General features: G+C 41.4%; 1 protein-coding gene across 1 annotated transcript in view; it reads right to left on the bottom strand.

The window, feature by feature from the left end:
- LOC129699859 (chitin synthase chs-2-like) overlaps positions 1 to 22828 on the bottom strand; it is a 31736-nt gene that overhangs the window by 3702 nt on the left and 5206 nt on the right. Inside the window, exons 4-18 of the mRNA XM_055639997.1 lie at positions 20065 to 21101; positions 18175 to 18264; positions 16605 to 16778; positions 16092 to 16272; positions 15054 to 15155; positions 13543 to 13684; positions 12514 to 12714; positions 11038 to 11322; positions 9473 to 9652; positions 5905 to 6256; positions 4095 to 4138; positions 3149 to 3213; positions 1749 to 1859; positions 1006 to 1223; positions 838 to 916 (exon numbers count right to left, since the gene is read on the bottom strand). Of these exons, the coding sequence (XP_055495972.1) occupies positions 838 to 916; positions 1006 to 1223; positions 1749 to 1859; positions 3149 to 3213; positions 4095 to 4138; positions 5905 to 6256; positions 9473 to 9652; positions 11038 to 11322; positions 12514 to 12714; positions 13543 to 13684; positions 15054 to 15155; positions 16092 to 16272; positions 16605 to 16778; positions 18175 to 18264; positions 20065 to 21101 (3261 nt within the window). The remainder of the gene's footprint in view (positions 1 to 837; positions 917 to 1005; positions 1224 to 1748; positions 1860 to 3148; positions 3214 to 4094; positions 4139 to 5904; positions 6257 to 9472; positions 9653 to 11037; positions 11323 to 12513; positions 12715 to 13542; positions 13685 to 15053; positions 15156 to 16091; positions 16273 to 16604; positions 16779 to 18174; positions 18265 to 20064; positions 21102 to 22828) is intronic.

Raw genomic sequence — 22828 nt, 5'->3', positions numbered from 1 at the left:
GACAGTGGGGACTGGACAAGCAGCTTGGCTCCCCTTGACCCAACCAAATCAGTGAATTGTGAAATTAGGAGTGTAATAGAACTGAGAAGGAAACATCATTTGTTGAGGTGATTTCCCAAACACATTAGAAAGAAAAACAAACAGTAAACCAGGAGGAAAAAATGATCAAAAATAATCAAAATAAAGAAACAGAAATAATAAACAATGAAAACAAAACAATATTTCAAATTTTTAATAAATGCACCAAGAATTAAACATGAAGGAAAAACACTTCACAAATGCAATGGCGATGCTTTGGTTCTTCAAAAGGGTGATGGAAGGCCATTAACAATTAATATATTATTGAAAATATCTCTCCTAGCTAACATTGGCATGATTACAGCTCTAAAATGAGTCTTGTCCACATCAAGTGTGGTCTAACTTGCTGAGGTCCTGTCTTTACAATGTAAATATAGGAACTTTATAGCACTCAGTGTACATCAGTGGTGAGATCATCAATGAAGAGCTGTTAGTCTATCCATGTATTGGAGTTCTATATTTAATCATTTAAAGCTACTGTTGTATTTCCCAGAAAACTACAGTGAGTGCTTGGACCTTCCAAGATTGCATCAATTTATGTTCAATTTATTACTTTAAATAAGTACAGGCATCAGAGGTTATGGGGAGAAGGCAGGAGAATGGAGTTAGGAGGGAGAGATGGATCAACCATGATTGAACGGCGGAGTAGAATTGATGGGCCAAATGGCCGAATTCTACTCCCATTCCTTATGACCTTAAGATTGGAGTAAATTTGAAGCCATTCAATTAAATAGAATCATGAAATTTGTCAGCCCTTACTTTTTTATACTTTCCAACTTTCTGCAGAGGTTTCACTTCAGTTCCTTTGTAGGCAATGAAATGGATGAGGGTATTAATCCTGAAAAATAGTAGATAACAATATTATTATTTGCTTATTATTAGATTGATTCTTGATTGATTAACACAGAGCATTTTTTTGATTCATACCTGTGGTATAACATGGTGATGAATTGAATTGCCAACAATCCAGCAAACGATATCAAGAACATGAAACCGATGGGTTCGACGGTTAGATTTTCATTTCTTGAGAAAGAACCATTTGAGAGAATTTTGGGTAGCTTGATGTGTATGTCAGGACCGATGAGTTGCAGGAAGAATGTTGAAACGAGCCACAGGATATTTATAATGAAGAACAGGAAAGTGGCCTGGAAATAAAAGGATCTCTTTAAAACCTAGCACCAACAATAATATACACAATATTGCCTTTAAGTACAATGAGTGCAAAAATACATTGAACTAATCAGTATGGGTGGGTGGAGGAAGCTGGTGATTTACTGAACTGTGTAAATTGGCCATACATTTCTCCCATGGCAATTCTCTCATTTATAGCCTGTTTTACTCAAGGGATAAAGCCATAAAAAAATGTATCCTTTCATCCCTTACCTTAATGACTCATGTATTTTGTTTTTTCTTTAAACAAGAATGCATTTTTTTCACATTCAGTTTTGGCAAGGTTCTGTACAAATTGTGTAAATCCATTATATTTTGCGAGCTTAATAGATTAAGAGAAAGGCTGGCATGCCCTTCCTAATTTTAGTTTTTTTAAATTGCCATGTTCCTCTGTGCCTTTGTACTTCATCTTTCCATAGCCAAACATAAATGAATAAATAACAAGATTTTACATTTACAACTTATTAGATTCAGAACAAACACTGGTAACTAATCGCTACCTTGTTTCTCAGAGTGCTCAGATTTTTCGCAATCTCTTGCTGCCTCGCTTTGTCTTCATCAATTGGTTTAAGATACACCTCAATTAACTCAAACCAGAACGGGTTTTCCCTCTATGAATAAGAAATAGAGAATATTATTAATAAAATGTTTTGTTCCATCATTCTATGTGGCTGCCTTATTTTTTTCATTATTCAGGTGAATAGTTACATGCAACATTATAATTTTAAAATCCTTAACACACTTTGAACGACAGCACAGCAGTGCAGCAGTTAGTGCTGCTGCCTCAAACCACCAGGAACACATGTTCAATCAGGCTGTCATCTGTTATCAGGCAACTGAATCATCCCACCACAATCGGAGAGCAGTAGCTGAACTACTACAGTATCTCGAATTGTGAAAGGCTTGGATAGAGTGGATGTGGAGAGGATGTTTCCACTAGTGGGAATGTCTAGGACTAGAGGTCATCCTCCGAATTAAAGGATGTTGGGACTAGGGGAGAATACGTGTTCAGCACGGACTAGAAGGGTCAAGATGGCCTGTTTCCGTGCTGTAATTGTTATATGGTTATATGGTTATATGTTACTATAGGAAGATGAGGAAAAATGTCTTTAGTCTATGGAATTTTTTGCCAAGGAAGGGTGTGGAGGCCAAGTCAATGGATGTTTTTAAAGTAGAGATAGATAGGTTCTTGATTAGTACGGGTGTCAGGGGTTATGGGGAGAAGGCAGGAGAATGAGGTTAAGAGGGCAACATTGATCAGCCATGATTGAATGGCCGAGTAGACTTAATGGGCCAAAGGGCCTAATTCTGCTCCTATCACTTATGACCTTATGACCTTACTATCTACCTCTTTGGCGATCCTCGGACTGCACTTGATCGGACTTTGCTGGCTTTACCTTGCACTAAACGTTATTCCCATATCATGTATCTGTACACTGTAAATGGTTTGATTGTAATCATGTTTTAGTCTTGCTGCTGACTGGTTAGCACACAACAAAAGCTTTTCACTGAACCTCGGTACACGTGACAATAAACTAAGCTGAACTGAAACTCAACTCAACTCAACTCAATCATGGCTATGGGTGCTAAAGAGATTGCATGTTCTCCCCGGGACTGTGTGAGGTTCTATCCAAGTCTCTTGTTTCTCCCATCTCCCCAAACACTTCCTGGTAAACTAACTGGCCGCTGTCCACACATATTATTTTGGTAAGTGGCAAAGGAATCAAGGGTAAACTTATAGATATAGGTCAGAAATTAAGGCTGATAATTGGGCTGATAACTTTGTTCTGCTGGGAGCTGGCATCAACCCCATCATTGTTGAAGCCATGTTCTGCAGCAGATTAAGTTGGTAAATTAACTCCAAATGAAGCTGAGAGAAATGTGATTTGAAATAACTCACTTCATCAAGCTTTTCTTCAATGAGGTCAATATAGAGAGACTTTTCTTTTAAATTGTCAATCCAGTCTAAATGATAAAAAAGACACGAAATACACATTATTCACTGGCTCACTGCGATTGGATCCGTTGAGCATCAAAATTGGATCAATAAAACTTTTTCAGCCATTCAGTGATATAAAATTATAAAAGGACTGGACAAGCTAGATGCAGGAAAAATGTTCTCAATGTTGGGCGAGTCCAGAACCAAGGGCCACAGTCTTAGAATAAAGGGGAGGTCATTTAAGACTAAGGTGAGAAAAAACTTTTTCACCCAGAGTTGTGAATTTATGGAATTCCCTGCCACAGAGGGCAGTGGAGGCCAAATCACTGGATGGATTTAAGAGAGAGTTAGATAGAGCTCTTGGGGCTAGTGGAGTCAAGGGATATGGGGAGAAGGCAGGCATGGGTTATTGATAGGGGACGATCAGCCATGATCACAATGAATGGCGGTGCTGGCTCGAAGGGCTGAATGGCCTCCTCCTGCACCTATTTTCTATGTTTCTATGTTTCAATTTACATTGAAATAAAGTGATCCTTAAAGTGGATCTGCCACATATCTGATATTAGTGTGATAGATGCCATCATGAAATCCCAGTGAATGTATTTGCTGAGTGTCCCCGACATTACATTGGAGATTTAAATTCTCTGATTCTGTGCAAGATCAGACTCACAGAAAGTATTAGTTGAATGGGTAAAGTAACAAAGATAGTCATCTTTTTCTATTTTTTTTAAATCTATTTTCAGAAATAATAATCTTGAAGAAAATTATTCTTCCCTAAAGAGCTCTATAGTGCTAACATTAATTTTGAATATGTCGCGCCCTTCCTTAAAATCATAAAACAATTTCCTCCCCATCCACAACCTTACTGAACACACTTGTCATCTAGCAATAAAATATTAATACTCACTGTCTACAACTTTGGGTTCCAATATTTCAATTTCATCATTTGCACTAAAGGAAATAAAATAAAGACCCAACCGAATAATTAGAATATAGGACATCAGGAATTTAAAAAATGATACAAGATAAAACAAAATACACAAAGAAGAAAGACTATGGGTGTCCAGTCAATCTTACATACAGAAAAAGCCAACAAAAATCTCCAATCCAGAACAAAATAAGTCTCAGGTAAGTATGACACTCTCAAGAACACAACTCCAGATAGCATAGAAAGATGTGAAGTAAAGGGGAGATGCCCATATGTTATGAATGTTAGAATTCATAGCAAAAGGATTTGAGTATAGGAGCAGGGAGGTTCTACTGCAGTTGTACAGGGTCTTGGTGACACCACACCTGGAGTATTGCGTACAGTTTTGGTCTCCTAATCTGAGGAAGGACATTCTTGCCATAGAGGGAGTACAGAGAAGGTTCACCAGACTGATTCCTGGGATGTCAGGATTTTCATATGAAGAAAGACTGGATAGACACGGCTTGTACTCGCTAGAATTTAGAAGATTGACGGGGGGATCTTATAGAAACTTACAAAATTCTTAAGGGGTTGGACAGGCTAGAAGGAGGAAGATTGTTCCCGATGTTGGGGAAGTCCAGAACAAGGGGTCACAATTTAAGGATAATGGGGAAATCTTCTAGGACTGAGATGAGAAAAACATTTTTTACACAGAGAGTGGTGAATCTCTGGAATTCTCTGCCACAGAATGTAGTTGAGGGCAGTTCATTGGCTATATTTAAGAGGGAGCTAGATGTGGCCCTTGTGGCTAAAGGGATCGGGGGGTATGGAGAGAAGACAGGTACAGGATACTAAGTTGGATGATCAGCCATGATCATATTGAATGGCGGTGCAGGCTTGAAGGGCCGAATGGCCTACTCCTGCACTTATTTTCTATGTTTCTATGTTTCTATGCCATGGAAGGGAAAGGTGTTTTTGGTCACTAGCAAGAAATGTGTGCAAAATTATCAGCCACTTATCTTTGTAAGTTCAATTCCCCCGAAGTTAATAGAAACAAACGATAGGAAGAAAATACAACTTGGTACCAATAAATTGCTTCAGCAAATGTTCTGCTCGCATATTTTGGTGAGATAAAAATATTAATGTTTTAGATCTTTTGACTCTTGAAAACATACTTGGACTGACCTCTGCAAATCTAGCCTAGCTTTGATCATGTGTTTGGATTTTAGCCCACTATGCCAAAGACAAAGTATTTAGCTAATCCTCTTCACCTTGAACTATGTAAGAAAAAAGAGTTGCATTCATTCTTAATATCAGAATCCCATGTGTTATTCACAATTCCATTGAAAGGATAGTTGAACGTTTATAATGCAGGGAACAATCACAATATCAACCTCAGTTTATCTGATGAATCAAAGAAAGATTCCAATGATTCATGAGTGTCAAATTATATGTGTAAGATTACTACACCAATTGTAGTGTCCAAAGTGAGGACAACTCTTAGCTAATCCATGTTTTTACCTCAAGCAATCCTCCCTAAACTGTGTAGGAAATTGCAAGAACTCAGTGACGAAATGTAAGTTCACGAGTGCAATGAGATTTTTTTAATCTTATATCATCCAGCCGTAAACTTCTAAGATATACTTTGAGGGGGAAAGTAAAACCAAAGAAAATGTAACAAGCGAAAATTGTATCTCAAAACAAAGGAATCGGAAATAGAGAACAAAAAGTAGTAAGACATGTAATTAGAACCGGCTGAGATAGCACTAAGTACACTTTAATTTTACCAATCAGTATTAAAGACAGATACCTGTCACTTTGTTGAATTGCATCCTTTTTATCCTCTTTGATTACAAATTCAACATCCCAACAAATGCATTTCCATTTCTTTTCATATCGCTTAATCTGCTCAGGCTTCTTCTTGGTAGATTTCTTTGGAGTGGCACTTTCACGAGTGCCCCATGAAACGTTATTCATGTTCACCATAGAATAAATGGGCAGGAGCAAGTATCCGCTCGGAATGCAAATGATGTACAACAATCCGTATAGAACAAGGTGGAATTCCTGGGGATGCAGCAATGCTGTTGAGAGGAAGAGGACCACCATGGATATGAAGAACACGCCCGTTGGAGTAATGAAGGTTTTTTCCCGGATCATTTCACCTGAAAGGGAAAATACATATATTGGAATTTTTTCCAGCAAACAAGAGCAAAGAGACATTTTGTGGTCATTCACATCAAATAGCAATATGAACATGCACTGGCAGAACTGAAATGAGTCCACGTGAAGTTTCTTGTGTATTTAAAGATTACAATTAAAAGCACAAAGCACTTCTGCTATAACACTAGGATAAGTGCTTAACCAAGAAAACCAAGCCCAAAGCCAAAGTACTATCTAAACTGATAATACAAACTCATGCTGAGGACAATAACTAACTTCATATACAATAATTCTCGGCCTCAGAGGGCAGTGGAGGCCAGTTCTCTGGATGCATTCAAGAGAGAGCTAGATAGGGCTCTTAAAGATAGCGAAGTCAGGGGATATGGGGAGAAGGCAGGAACGGGGTACTGATTGGGGATGATCAGCCATGATCACATTGAATGGTGGTGCTGGCTCGAAGGGCAGAATGGGCTACTCCTGCATCTGTTGTCTATTCTCTATCTATCTATCTATCTAATCAGCTACCTACATGTTAACAAGCACATTTTAAACAACGATCATGTTGATGCAAGTATATAATTGGGGTTATCAAGTGGGCACCTCCCGTAACTAGTGTTTCATTAAGTTAGGCTCACGAAGGCTAGGGCAGTTTGTACTGGCGTCCCAGAACAACCCCCCCCCCCTTTGTTTTTCCCATTCATACCAGAATTTTCTAAATGCGATCTATCGTCAGCAAATGTTCAGTCTTTCCGCATTTTATCTATCCAATGATAGTTTAGACGAGGCTCATTTCATACTCAATTATAGGCCTGCTGGGAACAACATAAGGAGGGATTGTATGGCTGGGACTGTTTTCCCTGAAGCAAAGGAGGCTGAGAAGTAACACGATAGAGGTGTATAAAATGATGAGAAGCATAGATCAGTAGCCAGCTTTCTATTCTACGGGAAGAGTGTCTGAAAATAAAGGGCGCAAGTTTACGCCAGCAGGCAGAAGGTTTTAAGGGAACCTGAGGGGCAACGTTTTCACACAAACGGTAGGTGGTATCTGGAATCAATTGCCTGAAAAGGAGGTGGAGGCCAGAACAGTAACAATATTTCAGAGGCATCTAAACAGGCATGTGAATGAGCAGTGGCGGACTGGCCAAGGTGTCAGCTTGCCCGATGACAAGTGGGCCCCTGATGAAGTGATAGCAAGTGATGGCAAGTGGGCCCCTGGTAAATGTTAGCATTGTAGTTGTGGGTGAGACCCCTTTGTCTCCTGGCAACCAATATTTTTTGACCCAGTCCGCCACTGTGAATGAGTAAGACATAGAAGGATTTGGCATCAGTGGGATTAGTATAGAAAGGCAAGACGGTCGGCATAGACACGGTGTGCCAAAGTGGCTGCTTTTCGCCGCGCACTAGGCCTTGAAAATATATGTGTCGGAAAGGAACTGCAGATGCTGATTCACACCGAAGAGAGACACAACATGCTGGAGTAACTCAGTGGAACAGGCAGCATCTCTGGAGAGAAGGAATGGGTGACGTTTCGGGACCCCACTTTTCAAACAGCCATCAGCAACAGTGATTTCTTTTCCCTTCACATTTTTCTCCATCTGTGTGAGTCAATGGTTTCAGCCCTTCCTGAAACTGAGCAGACATTTTGTCTGTTTTTAATTGAAAGGCCTGCTGAGATTTAGAATAGTAGCTTTCACATCGTCACACCCATAGGTTTTGTAATTCAAAACTGATATGGCCACACCCACCAAGAAAGGCTCTGGAAACGGAAAGTTTGGGATATTAAAGGTGTGGTCGAGGCACAAAAATGCACAATGCAGGTGCTCTCTTTATTGGGCAAACATATGATATTAATAAATTAAGTGATGATTTGGCAGACTGTCTCAAAAATCCAGTCTGAACCCTCAGTCACAAATTAATTCAATACCAAAAGTGTAAGTAATCATTTTAATTCAACCTTTCCTTTTGCCTTGCCCTGGATGGTTGCGGAGCAGGGGGTGGTGTCCAGAAGGAGGGAAGTAAGATAATAAGATCAGAAGATCAGAAGTGATAGGAGCAGAATTGGGCCATTCGGCCCATCAAGTCTACTCCGCCATTCAATCATGGCTGATCTATCTCTCCTAACCCCATTCTCCTGCCTTCTCCCCGGAATCCCTGACACCAACCATATAACATATAACAATTACAGCACGGAAACAGGCCATCTCGGCCCTACAAGTCTGTGCCGAACAACTTTTTTCCCTTAGTCCCACCTGCCTGCACTCATACCATAACCCTCCATTCCCTTCTCATCCATATGCCTATCCAATTTATTTTTAAATGATACCAATGAACCTGCCTCCACCACTTCCACTGGAAGCTCATTCCACACCGCTACCACTCTCTGAGTAAAGAAGTTCCCCCTCATGTTACCCCTAAACTTCTGGCCCTTAATTCTGAAGTCATGTCCTCTTGTTTGAATCTTCCCTATTCTCAAAGGGAAAAGCTTGTCCACATCAACTCTGTCTATCCCTCTCATCATTTTAAAGACCTCTATCAAGTCCCCCCTTAACCTTCTGCGCTCCAGAGAATAAAGACCTAACCTATTCAACCTATCTTTGTAACTTAGTTGTTGAAACCCAGGCAACATTCTAGTAAATCTCCTCTGTACTCTCCCTATTTTGTTGACATCCTTCCTATAATTGGGCGACCAAAATTGTACACCATACTCCAGATTTGGTCTCACCAATGCCTTGTACAATTTTAACATTACATCCCAGCCTCTATACTCAAGTAGATCTTCAATAGGAGAAGTTTGGAGAAGTAATTAGTTAAGTAACAATATATAAGGCATATGGCATCTAAATGAGTGTGACAAAAATATTGGTGGAGAAATTCGCCAGTTGTACCACAAAATAGCAATGACTGCATGTTGACTTGCATTTTGGGTAGCATAAATGTCAAATCTGGCTAAGATGCAGAAGAACACATCGATTTCCAATGCCATCCATTATTTTCAGGGCCTCTTTTTAATAGAAAGAGTTCTGCCTTTCTTGCACTGCAGTGGAAATTTCTCCCTGGTGGTCAGCAGTTGATCTATGACATAGCAGTGGCTGAGTCTTGACTTGAATAGATTATTGACAAACTATTGACTAAAATGATCCACATATTAAATAATGAATTACAATGATAAAAATAAAAATTGATACGCAAGTCCGATATTATAATACAAGGGCACTCACCGATGATGGACATTATCGTTGCAATCATTAGGAAAGCATAAAAGATGCTCAGAACGGCAGCAATATTGATCTGGGTGTCCGATTTGACTTTGTAACAAATGAGTATATAGATGGCGGGAGGAATGACTCCTAGCGCCAGGGCAACATTTCCATTCCATTGAAACACAAAGGTAAATGATCCTGTGAAAGATATTGTATGGAAAATAATCATCTACATTGATTAACAAAAGGCATATTTTTAATCATTATGATTTGTTAAGGTGTTATTTTCTCTTACTAGCCTAACGAATATAATACCAGGTGAGGTGAAGATAGACATAAAAATGCTGGAGCAACTCAGCAGGTCAGGCAGCATCTCTGGAGAAAAGGCATAGGTAACGTTTCGGGTCGAGACCCTTCTTCAAACATTCCTTGCTACACATCTCGTCTGCTCCACTGCAAACTCTTCTCACAATATGCCTACTTTGAAATCTCCTTCCTAAACACCAGCCTTGTTGAATGAATGTTCTTTTTCCGTCACTGATAATCATCTGATGGATTACATATTAGATTACATCGGAAAATGTCCTGAAAATGTCCATTAGTAACAATCCCAAGCAAATTCCTGGCTCATATCTTATCGTCTCTTACCCATGAAAGCTCTTTTATGTTCACTCTCCCTTTTTCCACTGAGATCCTTTTGATTTTTTTTTGTAAATTGAAGTGTTGAAAAAGCAGAGCTTGTTGTTGATACTTTCTGAGGGCCACATATCACTGAGACTGAGAGTCTGAGGGCCACATATCACTGAGGGACTGAGGGCCACATATCTCTGAGCGCTGAACTTGTACACTGGACTTGATCTCATTCCTTTTATTTATTCATGTGATAGGAGCAGAATTAGGCCATTCAGCCCATCAAGTCTACTCTGCCATTCAATCATGGCTGATCTATCTCTCCCTCCCAATCCCATTCTCCTGCCTTCTCCCCATAACCCTTGACACCAGTACTAATCTATTTGGTGACAATAGCAGATTTAAATGTCACAAGTATGCATTTCATGCAATGTTTGACACCATGGGGCTGGAGAGATAATCTTATCTCCCAGTAGAGAGCATTACTTGATGACAATGAGAGCTGGAAGCACTGCAGGTCAGTATCAAAACCCATTGACACTCCCATTAAACCATGTGCATTGGTTTGATTCTGAATGCTGGATACTTTGAGGGTTACGTCTCACTCTGAGGCTATACAGCAATATTACAAACCTACTATTCACAAGGTGTCACTTCTGTAACTGGAGCCAAAGGATTTTCTTGAATCTAACATCCTTCATAATTAGATTGGCAGATCCTGCTGTGACAATTAATACATTCCATGTCTGACTGCAGAAACCTGAACTCTCATAATGGGGCACGGAAAAAAAAATCAATGCAGCTCCTATTGTATATACCTGAATGCAAAATCATCTTGATTTGTGGCAATGCTACCATTTTACAATATTGCTCATAAATAAAATAACCAGTGTATAAGTAGTGCATTATCATAGGTTATAGGTAAGAAGATATTGCATTTAGGGCATAATCACCTGCTATCATCAAAATCACAGTGGCAGGACCCAGGATTGAGGCGGCTGTTCCAATAATCTGGTACAAAATGTAGAGTTTGGAAATTGAAGGGTTTTTCTTTGATGTTTGCGCTGCACTGTCCAGAAGGTCGATTGTGTTTGCCAAAGTGGATGGCACCCAGCGACGTCGTTGGTTGTAGAATTCCTTGAATTCCTGCGGTGCATTGGTGTAGGCATCTGAGGCTGCGTTGTACTCCACTCGCCACCCCTGTTGCAACAGTAATGTGCAGAGCCAACGGTCTTCCCCTGTTGCAATTGATAGTCACACATTCACATTCAAAGTGCTTAGAATAGAAGATAGACACAAAATGCTGGAGTAACCCAGCAGGACAGGCAGCATCTCTGGAGAGAAGGAATGGGCGGCGTTTCAGTTTGAGACACTTCTTCAGGCTGATAGCCCTGTCCCACGGTACGAGTTCATTCCAAGAGCTCTCCCGTGTTTAAAAAAAATCAAACTCGTGGTAAGCATAGAGAATGAACGTAGTGGGTACGTCGGAGCTCGGGGACGTCTCTTAGCGGCTTGTAACACAAACGGCAGGTACTCGGGAAGACTCGCTAACGGCAGGTAAGCACAGGAAAACTCGTGAAGATTTTTCAACATGTTGAAAAATGTCCACGGGATCCCTGAGTACCGACGAGTGGCCAAAAAGAAAATCATTTTTTACACAGAGAGTGGTGAATCTGTGGACTTCTCTGCCACAGAAGGTAGTTGAGGCTAGTTCATTGGCTATATTTAAGAGGGAGTTAGATGTGGCCCTTGTGGCTAAAGGGATCAGGGGGTATGGAGAAAAGGCAGGGATGGGATACTGAGTTGGATGATCAGCCATGATCATATCGAATGGCGGTGCAGGCTCGAAGGGCCGAATGGCCTGCTCCTGCACCTATTTTCTATGTTTCTATTACCATCAATGTCTGAGTTCAAATCAGGGCAAACTCGGGAGAGCTTTTGGAATGAACTCGTGCCGTGGGACAGGGCTTTGAGTGATTAAATCAAAGGATATCTGCATCCAAATTGACTCAAGATTGCTGCATACACAAATCTATATCAAGTGCATAGAGTGTGTTTATTTTAGTGATTGTTCCAGTCTCTGGCATGTGGTTGCTGCATGTCACCCAATTGTAGGTATTGGCATTTGATCTAGTTGCCTGTCAGTGTACATTATCTACTCGTGTCAAAGCAAGTTCTCAGATTCCTCCTTTGAAATAAATGTTTGTGTTTTAGCTGCTCCTATTTTCTTAACACACAGCAGAATAAATTAACTTGAGAGCCTGCCAAATATTTCAATGTACCACTGCTAGGTCAAAATAATCCTTTTCAGACCGACAAATACTATTAACTGGCTGCCAAGATTGTGACAGGAGATCAGGATAACTTATGCAGAAATTCTAGCTGAGTGTAAAACTGAAAGTAGACAGGTTACATATGTTATTTTTTACCTTGATCGTATTGGACAAAGTGTTGTGCTTCAGTTGCGGTTGTGGTGTATTTTTTCATAACATTGTCATCCATCAGGGCCGCCGCCCTGAACAAGCTGAAACAACCTGGACTGCACAGCACGCAGCCCAGCACATGTTCAGCTGTCTTCTGGAGCCAGTGGCCAACAGCATACTCAAACTTCTGGTACCACACCATCGGACCTTTGACAAAAGGCAAATTTTACACTTTACAGTGTTGCGTAATTTTGTTACATTTTGAAATCTGATATTCAGTTTAGTTTAGAGATACAGCACGGAAACACCGAGCAATCCCCACACATTAACACTATCCTACACACACTATAGGGACAATTTACATTTTTACCAAGCCAATGAACCTACCAGATTCCTCCTTTGAAATAAATGTTTGTGCTTTAGCTGCTCCTATTTTCTTAACACACAGCAGAATAAATTAACTTGAACCTACCAGTTCATTGGCTATATTTAAGAGGGAGTTAGATGTGGCTCTTGTGGCTAAAGGGATCAGGGGGTATGGAGAGAAGGCAGGTATGGGATACTGAGTTGGATGATCAGCCATGATCATATTGAATGGCGGTGCAGGCTCGAAGGGCCGAATGGCCTACTCCTGCACCTATTTTATATGTTTCTATGTTTCTAAATACATCTAGTAATTGAATACACCCAGCATCTTGAAATCATCCAGTGAATTGGCCTCCACTGCCTCCTGTGGCAGAGAATTCCACAGATTCATAAATCTCTGGGTGAAAATGTGTTTCCTCATCCTCGTTCTGAATGGCTTGCCCCTTATTCCTAAACTGTGACCCCTGCTTCTGGACTCCCCCAACACCAGGAACAATTTTCCTGCGTCTAGCCTGTCCAATCCTTTATGGATTTTTTATGATTCTAAAAGATGCCCTCTCATCCTTCTAAATTCAAGTGAATATAAGCCCAGTCGAGCCATTCTTTCATCATATGTGGGTCCCGCCATCCCGAGGATTAACCTGGTGAGAGCTCAATAGGATATCGTACCAACTCCTGTAGGATGTATTCTCCCACACGCAGCCCCTACGTGGGGATATCGTCTCAGCCTGTCCACCAGTAAGATCAACGCAGAGGGCTGGAAGTCAGTATCACCGTCCAACGCCAGAATATAGGTGTTTTCCTTCTCGTTCTTTAAAAAACAAAAAAACAAAACGAATTGCAATACAGAATGTCACAAGATGGATTATAAAAGAAGCCTTGTGTTAAACATGTTTCCTATCCTCTCTCAGTCTAAAGAAGGGTCTGCCATTCGTCACCCATTCCTTCTCTCCAGAGATGCTGCCTGTCCCGTTGAGTTACTCCAGCATTTTGTGTCTGCCTTCGGTGTAAACCAGCATCTGCAGTCCCTTCCTACACATTTTGCCTGATTGATGGGCTTGGTTGCATGGAACATAGAGCACTCTGGATCGGGTCACTGACCAAGACAGGGGGACTTCAGCTGCTTCTGGGTGGACGGCTTGAAGTCCTCACCTCGGCTAAGCATTTACCAATCTGTAGCAACTCTGATTCCACCCAGTGAGCTCCGCACCAGGGGATTTGTGGGAGAATCTTGGATACAAGAACTCCAGTCCAATGAATGATTGAAAGGCTGGGAGGATATACTCCTGCTCACTTGGCAGACTGGCTTAGCTCCAGAGGCAACCCCTTTCTCCCCAAAGCTGTCTTCTCCCCTAAACCTGTCTTCACACCTCTTGAATTGACAGTTTTCGAGAGGGCTGAAAACCCAGCAGGATAGGATTGAATCTCCAAAGCCATTTAATATGGCCCTACCTTTCCACAAAGCACAAAGCAAGTTCGAAATTCAACGCTGATCATTGGCACCACCACTACTTTGCAAACGATCAAGGTCAAATTTCCAATCTTGACTCTCTGAACTTTATGACTGTGGAGTCATAGTGAGTCATGGAGTGATACAGTGTGGAAACAGGCCCTTCGGCCCAACTTGCCCACACCGGCCAACATGTCCCAGCCACACTAGTCCCAGCTGCCTGCATTTGGTCCATATCCCTCCAAACCTGTCCTATCCATGCACCTGGCTAACTGTTTCTTAAATAACCATATAACCATGTAACAATTACAGCACAGAAACAGGCCATCTCGACCCTTCTAGTCCGTGCCGAACACGTATTCTTCCCTAGTCCCATATACCTGCGTTCAGACCATAACCCTCCATACCTTTCCCGTCCATATAACTATCCAATTTATTTTTAAATGATAAAAACGAACCTGCCTCCACCACCTTCACTGGAAGCTCATTCCACACAGCCACCACTCTCTGAGTAAAGAAGTTCCCCCTCATGTTACCCCTAAACTTCTGTCCCTTAATTCTCAAGTCATGTCCCCTTGTTTGAATCTTCCCTACTCTCAGTGGGAAAAGCTTATCCACGTCAAATGTTGGGATAGTCTCTGCCTCATCTACCTCCTCTGGCAGCTTGTTCCACACATCCACCACCCTGTACATGCATTTTTGGTGCTGGATATCAAGAAACATTCCTCACCTTTAAGGTATTTTCATTCGATACTTCATCTTCAAATCTTCCTGACAGGGTAGTGTACTTCCTGCTTAACTTCCATCCCAGCAGATAATACATGTACATGATCTGTAAATACATTTAGAGAATGTTGACATACGTATGGCTAGACAAACAGTAAAATATACATAATAAACAGTCTTGTTACATAAATCATTAACTGTTAAACAGGTTTAGCAGGGTGTCCAAAAGAAGAATTGTAAACATTCCAAAGAGTTGAATGTGAGCTCAGATCGAAAATGGTATTCAGTATCTTGGCTGGCGTGGAAGTGCATTTTCCCAATTCTCAGCCAAATCACTAAAAATGTCTATGTGTCACAAATATCTGATCAGACTTTAAATGTTTTTTTTCCTCTTCCTGTGTGTTGCACCGGACACATTGCAACTTTGATCCCAATCGTTAAAATAAACCACTAAAAAGACTTTCCAAATCACCAAGTAACATGACAACACCTTTTAGTAGGGGTTAACATAGAAACATAGAAAATAGGTGCAGGAGTAGAGGCCATTCAGCCCTTCGAGCCTGCACCGCCATTCAATATGATCATGGCTGATCATCCAACTCAGTATCCCGTACCTGCCTTCTCTCCATACCCTCTGATCCCTTTAGCCACAAGGGCCACATCTAACTCCCTCTTAAATATAGCCAATGAACTGGCCTCAACTACCTTCTGTGGCAGAGAATTCCACAGATTCGCCACTCTCTGTGTGAAAAATGTTTTTCTCATCTCGGTCCTGAAAGACTTCCCCCTTATCCTTAAACTGTGGGTACCGTCTGGTTGTTGCAAAATGCACATTGTGAATTGATGTTGCCGCTTTTAGTTGGTGACTGAGTTGACAACTAACGAGACGACTTAATCCTTGACATTATTGAGTGTCTGTGATGCTGCAGGTGTACATATCTAGGTTACAGGTAAGTATTCCAACATAATAACACATGCCTTGTAAATGATGGAAAGACTCGACGGGGTCCAGTGTAAAAAGTCACCCAATATTTAAACACACCTGAGACCATCTCTTCTTGTGCCGGATTTTCTGTTTGTCTTTCAAATGAACATGAATGGTGTTTCCGTATGGGAGTGTGTAGCAGATTCTTCCACCGTAAGGTGTCTCCATTATGGTTTGCCTTAGAATGTCATCATCTTCCAGTTCATCCTTAGAAGTGCATTTTTCCCGCGAAAATATCCTGTTTAATAAAAAGTTCAGTTTCAGGAATTTAGTAACATGCTCCTTCTTGAAATTGGAATCCATGACATTTTGTTTCTTAGTATGATGTAAGTTACATGCATCAGTGATGCTGGAACAATTGCAATTGCAGGCCAACTATTCGCTTGGAGTGAGTAGCATCACATCAAAGCTTTCTCAGAAACTCTCGATCTTGTAGCAATAGGTTAAAACTGGTTGCCAGATTCATTTCGCAACACAATGTGTAGCTGAGAGGCGAGGGCTTGGGAATATCACAATGCATTTTATATGGAGGACATTGCATTCATAGCAAATGTAAGATAGTTCCAGTACCTGTAAATGTCCTCCATTGTCGAAACAAGGCTCATCACATAGTCATTCACAACTCTCTGCTGCGTACTTTCATCGGGTCCCACAAAAGTAAATGCATCATCAAAGTAAATGTGTGTTTCAAAGTCAAAATTGTCTTTGTGTGATTTTAAAGTATATGGTTTGTATTTATCAAGCCTGCAAAGAGAAATGGTCAAATGAGATAAACATATACTATTGTAACAGTGGCTGCATTTTATGGAAGCAGTTAATATATGATTTCTTAAGTCAGTAAAAGATGAGGTCCAAAGATAATTTTAATTAACATATGTTAAGTTATTGTAATTGGGCTATGCTGAAGAAGTTATTACATTTTTGTGAGGCAGGCTCTATAAGCTTGGCTGGAAAGCCATTAGCTTTTGTTTAGGAAGGAACTGCAGATGCTGGTTTAAATCTATCTCCAGAGACGCTGTCTGGCATGCTGTGTCATCGCAGCTTTTTGTGTCTCTCATTAGCTTTTGTTGTTAAATGTTGTCAGTGCTATGTGGGGACATCCCGTGCATCATTGTTTAAAAATAAGTAGGCTCATTTTCGACAGATGATCTGAAGATGGGAATAACTTCCCAGCAAAAAATGAGTTGGGTCATGCAGATTATATTGTTTAGTCATGGAGTCAAAGCGCTGCACAGCACGGAAACAGGCCTTTCGGCCCAACTTGCCGTTACCAACCAATGTGCCCTCATCTACGTTGGACCCACCTGCCTGCATGTGGCCCGTATCCCTCTAAACCTTTCCTATCCATGTACCTGGCCAAATGTCGTATAAGTGTTCTCCACCGTAAATGAGGGGCAATAACCTGGCCATTCTACTGCTGAATCTCGCCCTTCACCACCATTATTCAAACCCTCGCCAGATGTGCAGTGGTGCTCGTGTCCAGGAGATTATTTGGGGGGCCTTTTTTGCCGAGTTTATTTCTCAGCAATACAGCCAACTTTGAGAAAATAAGTCAAGGGCAGAAAGTCCACATTCAATTATAAATGCCACTACAGTACTAAAGGGCCTGCCCCACATGGGCGTCATTTGCGCGTCATTTACTCGAGATCATTTACGCACCGTGACGCGCATGTGATGCGCGCATGACGTGCATAACGAGCATTACGTGCGCATGGAGCGTTGTGACGTAGGCAGTGACCCGCGGTCGCGCGCGGCGCCTCAGGATTTTGGGATTCTCAAAATCTTTGTGCGCTACCTGCGTGATGCGCAAATGGCGCCAAAGTGGGACATGCCCTTAACACATTTCGTCACTTGGAGATACACAGTTAAATACATGACTGAGGATACATATATGCTTCCAGGAAACTGTGGTTTGAAAATTATATCAAGGAAATTAGTAGAACCATCCGTCGGCTCTTTGATGTGGTGCAACCTGAGCATACTGATCTAAGTAGTTGAATTACAAGTTTGGCAATGATTGAATACTGTTGACTTAGCTCAGGATGACAACTATAGTTTATCTCTGTGGTTAAAATCCTTGAAAAAAGCACCACAAGTAATTTTTAAAAGCATTATTAGACGGCAGTTCCTGGAAATGTACCTGAATATTGAATTGAGGATCTTTTCCATTTCATCCACGTTCTCGTGCCACATTGTTGCGCACAGATATATCATCACATGGTCTGATTTCCTGTTTAAAAATATATTTATTGTGAAAATCAAGTACAAAGTCTACAATATTAGAAATCTGTAATAAAGTATCGATCTGGTATTTGAATCAGTGAGCATTTGGGGAAAGTATTTTATGTTCCATTTACTTAGGATAGTACTTGGCATTAATTTACGGGCGGCACGGTGGCGTAGCGGTTGAGTTGCTGCCTTACAGCGCCAGAGATCCGGGTTTGATACTGACTACGGGTCCTGTCTGTACGGAGTTTGTACGTTCTCCCCGTGACCTGCGTGGGTTTTCTCCAAGATCTTCAGTTTCCTCCCACGCTCCAAGGACAAACATGTTTGTAGGTTAATTGGCTTGGAATAAAAAATGTAAATTGTCCGTAGTGTGTGTAGGATAGTGTTAATATGCGGGAATTGTTGGTCAGCGCTGACTCGGTAGGCCGAAGGGCCTGTTTCCACACTGTATCTCTAAACTAAACAAATACCCTATACGTTTAGTCAGTCACTGTCGCCTATCACAATTTGGTTGCGATTTCTTGCGGTTCCAACGTAACCCCACCACTCGCCACATCTTCCCATCTCCCCCCTATGTATGCCTTCCGCAAAGACCGCTCCCTCCGCAACTCCCTTGTCAATTCTTCCCTTCCCTCCCGCACCACCCCCTCCCCGGGTACTTTCCGTTGCAACCGCAAGAAATGCAACACCTGGCCCTTCATCTCCCCCCTCGACTCCATTCAAGGACCCAAGCAATTGTTCCAGGTGCGACAAAGGTTCACCTGCATCTCCTCCAACCTCATCTACTGCATCCTCTGCTCTAGGTGTCAGCTGATTTACATCGGGGAGACTAAGCGTAGGTTGGGCGATCGTTTCGCCGAACACCTCCGCTCAGTCCGCTATAACCAACCTGATCTCCCGGTGGCTCAGCACTTCAACTCCCCCTCCCATTCCCAATCCGACCTCTCTGTCCTGGGTCTCCTCCATTGCCAGAGTGAGCAACAGCGGAAATTGGAGGAACAGCACCTCATATTCCGCCTGGGGACCTTGCGTCCGGATGGCATGAACGTTGAATTCTCCCAATTTTGCTAGCCCTTGCTGTCTCCTCCCCTTCCTTAACCCTCGAGCTGTCTCCTCCCATCCTCCCGCCCTCGGGCTCCTCCTCCTCCCCTTTTCCTTCCTTCTCCCCCCCCACCCCCCACCAGTCTGAAGAAGGGTTTCGGCCCAAAACGTTGCCTATTTCCTTCGCTCCATAGATGCTGCTGCACCCGCTGAGTTTCTCCAGCAATTTTGTGTACCTTTGGTTAAATATAGTTACTTTTCAGCTGAATTACAGGATGAATTGTCAGAATGTTTTATGAAGAGAAAGGGAAAGATATTGGACATATTTTTTCTCTGATTAGTATCGTTCCTCACATAGGTTTCTCAGTAAAAAAATGTAGTATTGCCTTTCCATGTAATGAAGATCACATGATGCCAGTAGATGCAGTAAATTACGGAAAGGTGTCATTTAAAAAAAAATCTTGCACTCCACTGCACATTAAACACTGCAATGCAAAAAGGATCTCTGCAGACTTGGCTGAAGTTGTTCAAAGGAATTCCCCTTAGGGGAAGGATTAACCAAATAAGAAACATTTACTTCTGTTATTCACTAAGGTGACAGGGTTGAGGAAATGGCAACAGAATGGTAACAGTGAAACGAAGTGCATTGCATTTGAACCGCCTTGTACAATGCAAATCTGAAGAAATAGTTTGTGCTGTTTTAGCAGCGTGTGAAATTCTAACGATATTTACGTTATATATATATATAATGAAAATGTACCTTTTGATTTCCTCAATTCGCTTTTTCTGGACCCGTATGTTGAGCAGCATTGATTGTTCCATGAAGGCAGCTTCATATAGCCATCGAACAAAGAGATGGGATGTCCTTTCAATCCTTTGAAGGGGCTGGCCCCACACATAGTAAGTTGAGAAAAATAGCCCAAGCCAAAAGCATATTGCTGAAGTGCCAAGAAGTGCCAAACCAACTCGGCTGGTATTTAAGAATCCCTGTGCTCTGCAAAGGCTCTGTGGGATTTCTAAAAGGAGGATTCGTACAGGATCGACTTCTTGGACAGTTATTAAATCATTGCAAAAGAGGGTGAGGTTGAAGGTGGGCCCTTCACTGTACTTGTTGGAACTATCATAAAGCACTATCAAAATGGCAATGAATACCACAGGGAAGGCTAATATGGATGGCAGCATGAAACTTCGCCTGACTGCATGCATTTTGCACACCAGGACCCCAAACCAGTGGCAAAGTACAGAAGAACATGCCTGCACCCCAAAGAGACCCAAAACAATATTTAGTTCAAATTGAGAGACTGTTTTCAAATCTACCCAGTCATACTTCTTAATTGGAATCCATGCCGCAACTACACCAAAGGTGACGAGAATTCTAACTGCACTACTACAAACGTAGGTAAGATTTCTATTGCCACGTAGGCTTTCCCTTATATTTTGCAGGAATCCAATTTTACAGAAGGATGTAAAGTTTTCCCACCAATTGAGAGATAATACTGTTAAGGAAACTATTGCTATGGCTACGTACATCTGAAGGTATTGGGGGGTGTCTGATTGCTGCAGGGAATTGTGGACTAAAATGAAAAGCAAGAGGCCTAGAAAAGTCAACCCAAAACCAATGAGGGGGAATAGCAAGGCAACCCCCAGATGTTTCAACTCATACATTATTTGTAGGAATGAAGGAAACAGACAGACACCATTCAAAATGCAGAGATTTGTGATGACATCAAACTGAGGCAAGCAGACCAGCACCAGAACTGAAGTGGCAAGTGCGATAATTGCTTCAATGAAGCATACCTGGCACAATTAAAAATGGTGGGTGGGGTTGGAGGAAGTTGGGAGTGAAGAAGGAGGCAGGGTAGAAACAAAAATACAATTTAGAACTTTAAATACAAGTGTTGTAATATACTTTAAAAGTTGTAATATACTTTAAAATGTCGATATGCAAATTCCAAAGTTAAATCCAAATTCCAAAGTTACAGAGATAGGTTGAATAAGTTAGGTCTTTATTCTCTGGAGCGCTGAAGGTTAAGGGGGGACTTGATAGAGGTCTTTAAAATGATGAGAGGGATAGACAGAGTTGATGTGGACAAGCTTTTCCCTTTGAGAATAGGGAAGATTCAAACAAGAGGACATGACTTCAGAATTAAGGGACAGAAATTTAGGGATAACATGAGGGGGAACTTCTTTACTCAGAGAGTGGTAGCGGTGTGGAATGAGCTTCCAGTGGAAGTGGTGTCGGCAGGTTCGTTGGTATCATTTAAAAATAAATTGGATAGGCATATGGATGAGAAAGGAATGGAGGGTTATGGTATGAGTGCAGGCAGGTGGGACTAAGGGGAAAAAAGTTGTTCGGCACGGACTTGTAGGGCCGAGATGGCCTGTTTCCGTGCTGTAATTGTTATATGGTTATATGGTTAAATCCAAATGAAGTCATCTTGCACATTTAAAACTGTCACTAACACGAGTCCTCCAAGAATGAGAAAAGCATTATTAACCCTAGAGTATTCATTGATTAAAATATATAAACATAAAATTTCATTCTATAGAAAGATTCCAATTGATCCTAATTTCACACTTTGCTTGTATAAACTCTATTCCATTTGATAATGTTTTATTTTTGTCATTACACTTCCGATCCACTTAAAGTTAGATTATATAATTTTCTTCATGTAATGATGTAATTTGCAGATTACATAAACGATGACTTTCTTCCCATATGATGAAATGTGCAGCTGCCTTTGGCAGATTCGCGAGATACAAACAAAGACTTGGACATTGTTCAAAATGTGAACACCAGGAGCAGGTCTCGGCCTTGTGGCCTCTTAACCTTGTTCCATGATTCAAGCAGGTAATTAGTAATCTCATCATCACTCAGCTCTATTTTCCTGCTAAATCCCCATGATTGAATCTATGTTTAAAAGGCTATCTGAACCTTGCAAATATTTGATGGCTCACCATCCACAACTGTCTGGAATAGAGAATATGATGATTCCTCCTTATCTCAAAATTGTCGCTAACCTCTTAACCTGAAACTGCACTGGCTATTTCTGGATTTTCCTATTGAGGGAGAACTTCTCTCAGATCCACTTTTCCAACACACTGAGGTTCCTGCATATTGGTGAGATCACCGACTCAAACTAATATCGTTTAGTTGAGCTTCTGATGTCAAAGATACAGTGCGGAAACAGGCTCTTTGGCCACAGAGTCCACACCGACCATCATCGATCACCTGTTCACATTCGTTCTATGTTAACCACTTCCCCATCCACTCCACACAGACTAAGAACAATTTACAGAGGCCAATTAACCAACAATTAACCAACAAACCTATATGTCTTTGGGATGTGGGAAGAAACCAGAGCACCCGGAGGAAGCCCACACTGTCAACTCCACACAGACAGAACCCCAGGTCAGGATCGAACCTGGGTCTCCAGTACTGTGAGGCAGCAGCTCTACCAGCTGAGCCACTGTGCTGCCCTGACTCAATGATATTTAATATGGTTTAAATATTGATATTTTTC

This window comes from Leucoraja erinacea, chromosome 8 (genome assembly GCF_028641065.1).
Source record: "Leucoraja erinacea ecotype New England chromosome 8, Leri_hhj_1, whole genome shotgun sequence".
NCBI lineage: Eukaryota > Metazoa > Chordata > Chondrichthyes > Rajiformes > Rajidae > Leucoraja > Leucoraja erinaceus.
The sequence above is the reverse complement of the archived record's forward strand: the minus strand, read 5'-3'. Positions and strand labels throughout refer to the sequence as shown.